This window comes from Lepidochelys olivacea (genome assembly GCF_965140295.1).
Source record: "Lepidochelys olivacea isolate rLepOli2 genome assembly, chromosome: 1".
In the NCBI taxonomy this organism is placed as follows: domain Eukaryota; kingdom Metazoa; phylum Chordata; order Testudines; family Cheloniidae; genus Lepidochelys; species Lepidochelys olivacea.
In genome coordinates this window covers 343,245,097-343,257,979 of record NC_140411.1, presented here as the reverse complement: position 1 = coordinate 343,257,979, position 12,883 = coordinate 343,245,097, and the positions used below count along the sequence as shown (strand labels likewise).

General features: G+C 44.6%; 1 protein-coding gene across 1 annotated transcript in view; it reads left to right on the top strand.

Moving 5' to 3' along the window:
* Positions 1-229: 229 nt before the first annotated feature.
* The window catches only part of ITIH2 (inter-alpha-trypsin inhibitor heavy chain 2), a 38,913-nt gene continuing 26,259 nt past the window's right edge, over positions 230-12,883 (top strand). The window contains exons 1-7 of the mRNA XM_084628712.1: positions 230-397; positions 1,960-2,034; positions 8,056-8,091; positions 9,119-9,291; positions 9,549-9,653; positions 11,191-11,353; positions 12,675-12,782. Coding sequence (XP_084484838.1) covers positions 314-397; positions 1,960-2,034; positions 8,056-8,091; positions 9,119-9,291; positions 9,549-9,653; positions 11,191-11,353; positions 12,675-12,782 — 744 coding nt within the window. The 5' untranslated portion in view covers positions 230-313. The remainder of the gene's footprint in view (positions 398-1,959; positions 2,035-8,055; positions 8,092-9,118; positions 9,292-9,548; positions 9,654-11,190; positions 11,354-12,674; positions 12,783-12,883) is intronic.

Genomic DNA, 12,883 nt, shown 5'->3' with positions numbered 1-12,883 from the left:
CTGCATCTAGCAGCAAATTAGTTAAACCCTCCAGGAATATCCAAAGGCAAGAATGGAGCCTATCCGGTGCTAAGCTGTTATCAGGGGTATGGCTGCGTGACCCATATTTGCACAACCCTCGCCCATGCCCCCTCAGCTCTGGGTTGCGTTACAGGGTAAATATTTACCGGGGGCCTGAACAAAGTCAGAATTTCAAAATTTTGTTCAAAATACTGCATAAGTTCCAGTCTTTTCCTTGAACTTGGCTCAGAGAAGAAGAGATCCGCTATCCAGCCCCTATGCGAGCAGCTCTTGGGAAGCAAGCAGGGAGACAATGAAGCAGCTGATTTGCTTTCTGCTTTTATTCGTTGTTTCTGAAATACGAAGTTTTGATCTCGTCATCGACGAAATCCCAGATGTAAGTAATTCCACAGGGGGTCTGATCCTGTTACACTCGCTGAAGTCAATATCCGAGCTCCTACTGATGAGCGCAGGATCAGGTCTGTTGCTTCTCTTAATAGTTTTGCTGCTACCTCTTAATTTCTTTTTCCTTCTGCTATAATCATGTATTGTCCGGATAACAGCTTCTTGTCTTCCATTCCCAGTATTGCTCTTTAATATGCCTATATTAAATTAGGGGTAGCTATTGGCTAGACCCTGTATGCCTTACTCAGGCAGAATTCCCGTTCTCGTCTGAGCTTTGCCTGTCTTTCAGGCCCTGATCCTGAAACTGGCTCAGTGTAGCAGCGCAGATCCTCTCCAGCTTTGGGAGGCTTCACATGGGCTAAGGTCTTTGCCTGCACAGGTCTGATTGCAGAGTCGAGGCCTTAAAATGTATGCTCCTCCAGAGGGGGAATGTGTGTCTTATATACAGCGGAGCAGTGTCAGTGCTTAATAATAGACATATTAGGGACTGCAGAATCAGGCCTGTTTTCTATCCGCCGCCTTCTATCACACTCCCATTGATGTTAATGGACCAGGGCCAATGAGCAGTTTCTTAATACATTTCTAAATAAAGTCATAATTCTAGACCTGAGCTGAACTAAATCTCTGGACCCAAATGCTTTCAGATTCTCAGGGGAGTTCAGATCCGAGTCTGATTGTTACAGTTCTCACCCAAACTCTATTATTTATTGGGCACATTTGAAACATTATGGTGCAGGAGGCAAGGATGGTCTGAAGCTCTGTGTTGTTTAGTGTTCCTCTCCAATGTTAATAATAATTAGACAGATATGTTTTCTCTTTTGTGGTACAATGTTTTTAATGACATGATGAGATTGTTGATCCTGATTGTTCTGTATTGGGTACAAAATACTAGGCCTATTTCCTTCTTGCTTGTGTAAATCTGGAGTAGCTCCTTCTAATGTCAAGGAGCCAAATTTTGCTCTCAGTGACACTGATGTAAAACCAGAATAACTTCACTGGCTTCAATGGCGTTACTCTGGACCCTGGTGTAAACGAGGACAGAATCTGTGTCAGTCCACACTGGAGGCCAGGATTGGGCCCACTGTGTTGTAAATCTGCCTACTGTACTTTATGGATATTTCAGGCCCCCTGAGATATGTCCTTGCTTCAGAAGTAATAGCCCCATGTGGAGGCCAAGAGTGATCATATTAAATAATGGGGTAGATGGAGCCTGGAGATTCATCACTGTGCAAGGGGAGTGGCTATAGATCTGTTGCCCTGGGAAGAAACTGTGACGCGCAGAATCGTAATTCCTCTCAGCTCCCCACTTGCACCTAGCAGGAACTAAATTCACACTAGCACAAAACTGGAGGGATGAATCAAGCCCCAAGATGACAAACTAAAATCTATCTGCAACAAACGCTGAAGTTATGGGCAAATGCTATGGATTTGTTTTCTGCATCTGTTCTGTTATCATATCTTCAATGAGTGTGTTGCCAGTTCTGAAACAGAGAGCTCTGAAAGTGAAATCTGCCGTGAGGTGAACACTTTACTGTTTCCCTGTGTCTCCTTTAGGATCTGGAGAACTTGTTTGACCTGGAGCTCGATGGATTTCTGTCAAAGCCCATGACTAGAAATGGCAGGTACCAGGTACAGTAACCATAAAATTTAGAAACGGGGAGGAGAGAAGGTGAAGAGAGAGAGAGAGAGAACTGAAAAGAAAAATATTTTGAAGCAAATGACTGATGTTCTATTCCATTACAAAGGCTACAATTCTGCAATCAGGGGTACTCGGGAGGATCCATGCATGCATGAGCCTGGTGGGTGCTGCTTTGGGCAAGAACTCTTTGTTTGTACAGCGCTTGGCACATGGGGCCAGGACCTGATTGGAGTCCCCAGGAGCAACCGCAGTACAAATAATTAATCAGAACACTACACACATTTAACTTCATGCATGTGAAAAGTCCCTTTGACTTCAAAGGAGCTCCATGCAGAGGAGGGGTGTGACCAGGTGAAACCTGATTGCAGAATTGGCGCCAAAATGTCCAGGAAAACCTAGGGCTCAGGAATTGGTAATGTGGTATGGTTTCTTCCAGCCCTGCTGATTGGCTACTGGTTCCAGGTTAGGTCAATGGGAAACCAATCACAGGTGATCGTTGCTCAGTGCTGTATGTGAAAAGTACTTGGTGGATCAGTAGAACTTGTCAAAAAAGTTTCTTTTCTTTTCTTTTCTTTTCTTTTCTTTTCTTTTCTTTTCTTTTCTTTTCTTTTCTTTTTGGTGACTATATTGCTGATCATTTGGTTCTGCCAGTTATTGAAATAGATGGATTTTTAAAAGTTTTCTGTGGAATGATTTTTATATCAAAAGCTTATCAAAAGACTTTTTGATTTAAAAATTTAAAGTTTTCAAAAAATTAACATTTTATTTTTATTTTGGAGGGGGGAAAAGCCACCTGGCCCCAATCCTGCAAACACTTAATAACTTCGCGACCATGCGTAATCCCATTAACGGCAATAAGATTGCTCATGGGACAAAAGTGAAGCATGTGGATACGTGTTTGCAGGATTGGGGCCAGGTTTAATGTCATGCATGTGAAAGGTCCCATTGAGTTAAATGGGAATACTCCTGGTGTATAAAGTTGACAGGCATATGGGTCTGAGGCTCATTTACACTAACAGCTTATCTCCACCGTGCTGCAGGGCAGATGACAGGGCTGCATATTGGAGAGCATGTGAGCGCATTGTGCTTGAACTGCTCCATGTAGACCGTGTTGGTGTGAACGAAAAGGAACTTGGTTTGCATTGATGTAGTCCCGTATCAAACAGGGCTATGTTAAGGTGTAGCGGGTACCTTTTAGTGTGTGCCAGCAAGGTCTACATAGGGAAGTGATGAAGTGAATCCGATGAAGTGGGCTGTAACTCACGAAAGCTTATGCTCAAATAAATTGGTTCGTCTCTAAGGTGCCACAAGTCCTCCTTTTCTTTTTGCGAATACAGACTAACACGGCTGCTACTCTGAAACCTGTCATAGGGAAGTTAGTGCACTCTGCAATTCACACCCCAGTAGTCCATACTGCGGCGGTGTGTAGACAAGCCCTATGGCTCTTTTACACTGCTCCAGGCCTTAAACTGAGTGTAAATTCCCATCTTAAGACCCCCTCACACCGCCAGAGTGGTATAAAGGGGTTTTAGTGTAAATGAGAATCAGGCTTATGCACACTTGCAGAATCAGGACCCAAGTGACATGGGCCTGGTCTGCACACAGGTTTTTACCAGTATAACTATGTCAATTAGGGGTGTGATCTTTTTTAACGGATACAGCTATACCTGCACAAGCCAGAGTATGGATGCTGTTGTACCAGTATAAAGGAGCCTGATACCAGTCTAGCTTATTCCCCTTCCCATATGAAAAAAAGCGATACCAATATGAACACCTTTATCCAAGTATAACAACATGCACACTGGGGGAAATGGGTTGTACCACTTTTAACTATAACAGTGTAGTTAAAGCAGAGGTGGGCAAACTACGGCCCATGGGCCACATCCGACCCCCGGGACCTGCCTGCCCGGCCCCTTAGCTCTTGGCCGCGAGGCTCGCCCCCGGCTCCTCCCCTGCTGCTCCCCCTCCCCGGCAGCCTCAGCTCACTGTGCCACGGGCGTAACGCTCTGGGTGGCGGGGCGGCGAGCTCTTGCTGAGCCGCGCAGCTGCAGAGCCGTGGCCTGACCTGGTGCTCTGTGCTGCGCGGTGGTGTGGCTGGCTCCAGCCGGGTGGCGTGGCTCCCTGTCCTGGTGCTCTGGGCAGCACGGCTGTCGGGCCGACAGCCACCAGAGCTCCAGGCAGCGTGGTAAGGGGGCAGGGAGCAGGGGGGGTTGGATAGAGGGCAGGGGAGTTCGGGGTGGTGGATAGGGGACGGGGATGTGGATAGGGGTCGGGGCAGCCGGAGGGCAGGAACAGGGGGGTTGAATGGGGACAGGGGTCTCGGGGGGGCAGTCAGGAAGGAGAGGGGGAGTTGGATGGGGCAGTGGGGGGCAGTCAGGGGCAGTCAGGGGTCAGGGAGGGATGGATGGGGCAGGGATCCTGGGGGAGCTGTCAGGGGACAGGGAACACGGGGGGTTGGATGGGGCAGGAGTCCCGGGAGGGCCGTTAGGGCGCGAGAAGCAGGGGAGGCAGGTAGGGGGCGGGGGCCAGGCCATGCCTGGCTGTTTGGGGAGGCACAGCCTCCCCTAACCAGCACTCCATATAATTTCAGAAACCTGATGTGGCTCTCAGGCCAAAAAGTTTGCCCACCCCTGAGTTAAAGCGATACATCATTTATGTGTAGACTAGGCCTAGGATAAGTGAAAATTGGCAGAGGAAATAAACCCCTCAAAACCACAGATAAAATGATCATCAAAAAACACAAGTTGCATTAAAGAAAACCTGAGCAATGGAAACTCAAAATGATTTCTGTGAAACTTTCCCTTTGATAAAAACGTCTTTATTTATATTGAATGACAAATTTCAACCAGCTCCAGGGGGGAGTCCATTTCTTAATGGGCAAATTTCCACCTCCCACGCCTCCCACATTGTCACAGTAGGCCCTTTGTTGGCCGTCTCAGCAGTGAGGGCAAAGACTAGCTTGAGTCATGGAAACCTGAGTCCCCTTTCTGCACCAGAGATGGTTACCCCAGGTCAGGGTTTGAGACACAACAGAGAGGCAGTATGAGGAAGTCCATGCTGCTTCTGTTCTGCATTCCAGCTGCATCTTTCACCAGCAGAAAATTCACGTCAGTAATAAAATTAAATTCCCTTAGAGATCACGGTCTGGTTTATTTTGAGGGGACAGAATTGCCACCATCAGATCACAGATCTCTAGGTCCAAAACAGATGGTCTAATAAAGTATCTGGAGGTCAGCTGGAAGGGGCTTTTATATATTCCCCTATTCTGTCTGTTGTAAGTACTTATCTGGCCCCCATTCCTGGGTATCTGCGCACTTCCCAGTCTTTAATGTATTTAGCCTCACAACACCCTGGTGAGGTAGGGCAATGCTTTCATCCTTAGTTTTCAGATGGGGACCCAAGACACAGAATGGCTTGGTGACTTGAATAGGCTCAGACAAGAAGTCTATGGTAGAACAGGGATGTGAGCCCAGGTCTTCCATGTCTTAGATTATCATTGATGCCTCACCTGAGACACTATCTGATTTTCAGAGGGTAGGAGCTCAGAGCTGTCTGAAAACTCATGGTCCTTTAAGGTGTGGGGCAACCAAAAATTCATGCCCTACCAATCTCTAGTCACTTTGGAAAATCTTGGCTATGAGCCTTTTGCTGGATCTGGGACTATGGAGCCTTCTTACTGGCCAGATCCTTGTAACTACAGATGGACTGAGTACACTGGGTTTTGCTTTTGCAAGACTTTGTTGGCCAGGGTTCTGCTTTGCACAATCAAAACCAGGGTTGGTTTGGATCTAGGGTCTGTTTGATCCCAGCTACCAACGTTTGGAGGGGTTAGATAAAAATTCTGGTGTTGACCTATTGCTACGAGAAACATGAACAAACCAAACACTAGATCCAGTGAACAGCTGAACACTGGGCTCCTGACACTATGAATCCTTGGAGGTGTTCCAAATTCAACCCAGTTTGAAATTTTGCACATGGTCCTTAGCTTTAAATGGGATAAACCCAGGTGCAGCCACCACCAAACTTTGGGAGATTTAAAATCTGGATCTGAATAGTTCAACTTGGGCCCATCTCTGTCTCCTCCTAGAATCACAGAAACGTAGGGCTGGAAGATAGCCTCAAGAAGTCATCTAGTCCAGCCTCCCGACACTGAGGCATGATTAAGTGTACCTAAACCTAAATCATTGCATTTCCAAACACAAACTTGGGCCATGTTTATGCTCAGTGAAATGGTGAGCTACCCAACCTATAACTCTTTAGAGGATCTCTTTATGAGGAATGTCACCTCCCCTATACACCCAGATTTACCTGCATCGCACATAATCTTGCAGTTACCCATGAATCAATTCTTAGTTCAAATTTACTGACCTAAATTGATACCAGACGTTAGGAAAAGAACCACCCATCATTATAAGTTTCTTCTATGGTTTTTGCTGTCTACCTCAATTTGGGTTTTTGTCACATTTAAGGAGCCAGCGTCACTCATATGGGTTTAATTTGTTAGAGTGTCAGGAGCGGGCCACAAGATGTAGCTACTGCTTGACATAAATTCCAAACAGGGATATTCATATGGCAGTAAAAAAATAGCTCATTAATTACTATTTTTAAGCCTTGTATGGCTTAAATAGTCGTGCTGGTCAGAACTATTTTTTCTGCAGATTTTTATGGATGAAAACAGCAACAAACACATCCATTTTGTTTAAAATTTCCATGGAAAATTTCAACTTTTCATCGGAAAAATCAATGAAACCTGAAAATTTTTGGCAGAAAACCTTAAGTTTTCATTCCCCCCACCCCCTCGAAAAAGTTTTGGTTTGGGGCAAAAGATTTGGTTTTTGACCAGAACTTTTTGTACAAAAACTCAAAATTTTCCACAGAAAGCAAACCCTTTTCATACACACACACACACACACACACAAATCATTTTGTCAAAATCCCAAACTTCCATCAGAAAACCATTTCAATGGACATTTTTCAATCAGCCCTACTTTTGTTTTCAAAAGTCCCTAGGTTTCAGAGCCAGATTGTCAGTGATGTCCAATTGAACTTATGCTTCACTTAGGCTCAGATACTCAAAGGTACTTGCAAAAAAGAAAAGGAGTACTTGTGGCACCTTAGAAACTAACCAATTTATTTGAGCATGAGCTTTCGTGAGCTACAGCTCACTTCATCGGATGCCTGCAGTGGAAAATACAGTGGAGAGATTTATATACACAGAGAACATGAAACAATGGGTGTTACCATGCAAAGCTTGTGCTCAAATAAATTTGTTAGTCTCTAAGGTGCCACAAGTCCTCCTCTTCTTTCACCATACACGCTGAAACGAGAGTGATCAGAAAAGGTGAGCTATTACCAGCAGGAGGCGGGGGGGAAACCTTTTGTAGTGATAATCAAGGTAGGCCATTTCCAGCAGTGGACAAGAAAGTCTGAGGAACTGCTGGAAATGGCCCACCTTGATTATCACTACAAAGGTCCGTCCCCATCCCCCCCTCCCCGCTCTCCTGCTGGTAATAGCTCACCTTACCTGATCACTCTCATTATAGTGTGTTTGGTAACACCCATTGTTTCATGTTCTCTGTGTATATAAATCTCCCCACTGTATTTTCCACTGAATGCATCCGATGAAGTGAGCTGTAGCTCACGAAAGCTCATGCTCAAATAAATTGGTTAGTCTCTAAGGTGCCACAAGTCCTCCTTTTCTTTTTGCGGATAAAGACTAAAAGGGCTGCTACTCTGATACCTGTCAAAAGTACTTGAAATCAATGGGAGTTAGGCACCTTTTGAGGATCTGGGCCTCAGGGACTTTTGAAAATCCACCCCTTAAGTGCAAGAAATAAAGCAAAGAGACAGACACTAAGAAATAAACCCAGTGACTCTCATTGATTCTGATCATCTTGTGAAACAATATATGGGCAATATGCTTTTGATCCCTTCAATAGCTACTTCATGACCACTGGCCCTGTAATTCTCAGGCTTGCTGAAGTCTCATTCTCTATTTCTTTTCTTCCCAGAGGAGCACATTAAACTATGAGGACTCTGAAGAGTTGGTGAGTTTTTTTCTGGGAAAAAAAATGATGACAAATGATTTTCCAGTTAACCATTATCTGGAAATCAATCCTGCTGTTTGTTCAATGCCTTGCTTGTTTCACTGACCGGGTATTAACCTGTTTTCTTCAAACAGCTGACTGCTTGCACAATGCTGTTCGGGGGATTGGTACAAGATTTCCTAGTGATATATATTGTACTGATGTCGGAATAAGAACAAAAATGAACGGAAAACGTGCTCTCCCTTCCTCCCAAAAGGCAATATTTTTATAAACCTCATGGCAAATCATGCTGTTCTCCCTCTCAACGAACTGCTATGGTGGATCTTACATCTGACTTGGTCTGCCAAGTTGCCTCCTCCCTCTCTTATTTAAGTCTTTCTCTAAAACACACTTTTTCCAGGAGGCCTATAAATCCCAATCCTTCCTACATGTAGAGTTAGTGAAATACACACAGGGCTTGTCCTCACTCAAAGCTGAATTGTTTTACATTAAAGGAGCGATTCTAAACCAGTTCAGTTAAACCAGAGCAAAAGGCTGCAAGGCTCTTAGTCCTGTTTAAACCAGGCTTATTTTGGTTTGATTAGTTAACAGGCTAAAGCTGAGGTGAACTGACCTAAGAGTCTCCACACGGGTCTGCACCAGTTTAAGGAAACCCAGTTTAGTGTGTAGACAAAGCCATGGACACAACAATTACTAGCTGGGGTTGAACCTGAGAACCTACTGCACAAGAAATTCAGCCATCTCCCTCTTAAGCAAAAGAGCTTTAGATACTAGAAAGTAGCAAACTGGCATGCAATACGAGCTCATGTACTAGGCCAGTATATTACAGTACTCTCTTGTTAGATGACCTCTTCCCAAACGCCTAAGATCTACAAGAGTTGAAGATCTATTGAGGGCGCCATTTTGTAATGAACTGTAGCTAAATACAGACACTGTAATTGTCAGTATGGATTGAACCATCCCTCCATGCAAAACATACCCAGTGTATCTCTCTCCCAAATTTTCAAAGTTCTCTTCTCCATTGCAGGTAGCAGGTGATGACAAGATAAGTATTTATAGCTACAAAGTTCAGTCCACCATAACATCCCGTTTGGTCGACACCATGATCCAAAGCAAAGTGGAAAATAAAGCTAAACATTCCCAAAATGTGGTGTTTGATGTGCAGATTCCCAAAGGAGCCTTCATTCACAACTTTACTATGTAAGTAGTGGGTAGCTGTATCTACTGTGCATGACAATTTCAATAATCAAATAAGAAGGTGGTGGAAGGATAACAGGGAAAGTGTCCATAACTTTTATTGTATATAAAATAATATTTTTCTAAGCTTTGTTGTTTCTTTTTTAAAGTAAAAGAGCCCACTGGATTAGGAACAGGTTTGATTCAACTTGATTTCTCATTAAAATAAAGAAACTCCACAATAGTCTCTGAGATGATCTGTCTGTGTTTTTCTCTCTTAGGAACATAAATGGCATAACGTTTACTAGTTCAATTAGAGAAAAATCTGCAGCCAGACAACAATATGCTCAGGCCAGGGCCAAAGGCAAAGCTGCTGGAATAGTAAGGTACAAAGATTTCTCCTCTTTATTATGCTACTGTACTTTCTTTTCCTTTTATTAGCATCTTTAACTCCCAGACTGTGGGACTGGTCTGTGTCCTGACACCAAAATAGGATATCTGGTGGAAATCTCATGAACATAAGTACCGTGTCTTTATTTAGGCCCTGATCCGGCAAAGCACATGCTTTACTTTAAGCCCATGAATAGTCTCACTGAAGTCAGAACTTAAGTGTTCTGCCAGATCAGGGCCTATATATTAAGTAATTATTTTATGAAGTGCTTACCAGAAATAGCTAAGATGCTACAAATATAGGGTCAGCATGATGCCCATGCACCACTTAAATCCCACTTCTGCTCTATTTTGAGATTTACATTGGACTTAATCAGAACACAGAACTTATACTGGCTCTCTGCACAAGGGTGAACTTCATCATCATGTGACAAGCCCAAGCTTAGTAGCAGAATCAGAAGTGGAACCCAGGAGTCCTGATTCAGACTTCTACTCCAACCACTACTTTTAATTTGTTTTTGTTTTTTAAACAGAAACCGGCAATCTGCAAATGTTAGAGGCGGAGTCAAAGTGCAAAATTCAAATCTAGATCCTGATCTGGATTTGGAATGTCTTAGAATTCAGGGTGGAAGTTCAGATCTGGGTTTTGATTTTGACTGTGGTAAAAAATGCCATTTTGTCAAAATCGATACTTTCTGTGGGCATGTGTCAAATTCCAACAGATTTTCTTTCGGAAAAAAATTGAAACAAAGCTCTTCGATAAAGCTGAAATATTCCCTATTGAAACGGAACAATTTGATTTTTTGTTTTCAAACAAGTTTTCACTTCAACAGTTATATTATAATTTATAATAATAGAAAATCAAAAAGTTGAGATCAGAATAATATTTTTAATTGACTTGAAATTAAATTATTTTGGACATTTCATTGGGCAGGAAGTTTTGGAATTTGCTGCGGAACAGACATTCTGATTGCTGATCAGCTCTATTCCATTGCTTTGAATCTCCAGTTTGGTTTATCATAGAAAGGTAGGCCTGGAAGGGACTTAGAGAGGTCATCTAGTGCATGCGCCCATGCTAGAATTGGCAATCCTCCAGGATTGTCCTGGAGTCTCCAGGAATGGAAGATTTATCTTCAATTAAAGATCATGTCATGTGATGAAACCTCCAGGAATTGGTAAAACTTCCCCAAATTGGTAACCCTGCCCCATGCTGAGGCAGGACCAAATATACCTAGACCATCCCTGACAGGTGTTTATGCTCATCTACAGCAAGAACAATAGTTAACTTGTCTAGAGCTCACCTTGTGTTTCCACCCTCAAATTGACAAAGCCTCATTGAGTTAATATGTAAGTGTGGTTCCCTTTTAGAGGTCAAATTTAAGGCCAAATCAGCTATTAGGTCTCCCTGCAATTTATTAACTCGGGCCTTTAGCGAAAAGCAGGTGTTATTCCTGAAGCAGGTACTGGGTGAGTTTTCATATTCGGGTACTTGCCACACAGAGATACAGCTTTGTGTTTTGACAACACCTCCAGGAGCAGTGCCCTTGACATGGAAAACTTTAAAGCTGAACTGAACGTGCCCGGAGGAATGAAGGTCCAGTTTGAAATTCATTACCAAGAAGTGATACGGAGGAAGCTGGGATCGTACGAGTATGTTATCTCTCTGCAGCCTGGAAGACTTGCAAAGCACCTAGAGGTACAGGAGAGTCAAGGACTACAATGTTCTGTGTTGCTTCTCACCCAGGTCACTGCAAGTGGCACGTAGTTGGTTGGTTCTCGCAGAAAATACGAGTGCGAGTGACAGTTTGTGCGATGCACTCTACTGCACACTTATATACAACTTCAAGGCTACATCCAGCTCTTTTCCCTCATGAGTCGTCCCACTGAAGTCTGTAGAGGTGACTCATGTGAGTAAGAGAGACAGGATTTGCCCCTAATTTGTATAACACCTTTCAAAATATCCCCATCCCTAATTCCAGAGTGAAGTGGCCTACAAAAGCAGGCAGGATTTTTGCATAAAATAAATGTTCATTGACTTCAATGGGCTATGGCTCAGGCCCTAAGCGAATGTTCACTGCTCATGCTCCCGAGTTGCGGAGTGTGGGCTGCTTCGTGCTGACTGAGGGCTTGGACATGTTCCCATTGATTGCTTCCTTAAATCCTGTTTCCCTGCTGCAGAGCTGACTTGCTGCCTGATCTCCCACCCAGTAGCAGAACCAAGGAGGGCTCCACCAACATTCTAGTTCCAGGGCTGGGATTAGAGGGGAAAGCAATTCCCTTTCCAGTCTCCCCACACACCCTCCAGAAGGGAAAAGCAGCTCACTATCCAATCTCCCCCTACCTCCGACAGCAGGAACAGACAACTCGTAGGAGCTGGGGAGACTACTTGCCAGTCAGTCTTCCCTTGGCAATGGGACCAGCCAGGCTGGTGCAATCGGGGTGCCAGCTTTCAGGGGGCACTGTGCTACTCAGGGTTTTCCTGATTGCCCAGCCTTTTGGCTTTATTTAGTTTTGTTTTGCTGACTGGCCAGACTTTGTTCTGCTCAGAGGGGTGAGGTGGGTGTGAGGGAGTGTCTTCTGCCCTGGCCAGCAACCCACCTAGGACTGTTCCTGGAAACCAGAGCGTGAAACAACACACTGTCCAATCTGCACTACCTGCAACTTGGATCCAAGGATTAAAGCGAGGAGGAGGGGGAACAGAAGGGAGCTTCCCCCCTCTCTCCTCTGCTAACAGCAGACAAAGCGCTCCCACTCCATTCCCGGGCATGGGGCGGGGGATCAGTATTTCTTTCCACCTCCCCTCCTCCTGTGTGGCGTGAGAGCTCCCCCTGCTGTTTTGATATGCTCAAACCATTGCTTGGACCCCTGGCAATAGTCAAATTGGCTCTGTTCCTATGGCCGCCCTCTGAGGCCGGGTGTTGTCGCAAGTGTGCTTTGGGGAGCGCAGAAGTGCTCATGAGACACTGGGGCATTTCTAATGAGGCTCCATGCTTACTGTCCTCCCCTCTTGCCTCTAGGTGGATGTCCGCATTATTGAGCCTCAGGGACTTCGTTATGTGCATGTTCCTAACTCGCTAGGAGATCACTTTGCGGGAATCACCACCATCTCTAAGGGAGAGAAAAAGGTAATGGTCCAAACAGTAGCTGACACCAAGAAACTGTAGGTGGACAACATTTTCTCCCACAGGGGATAAGAGTCTCCCCGTACCCGCTGGGATCTGGCAAA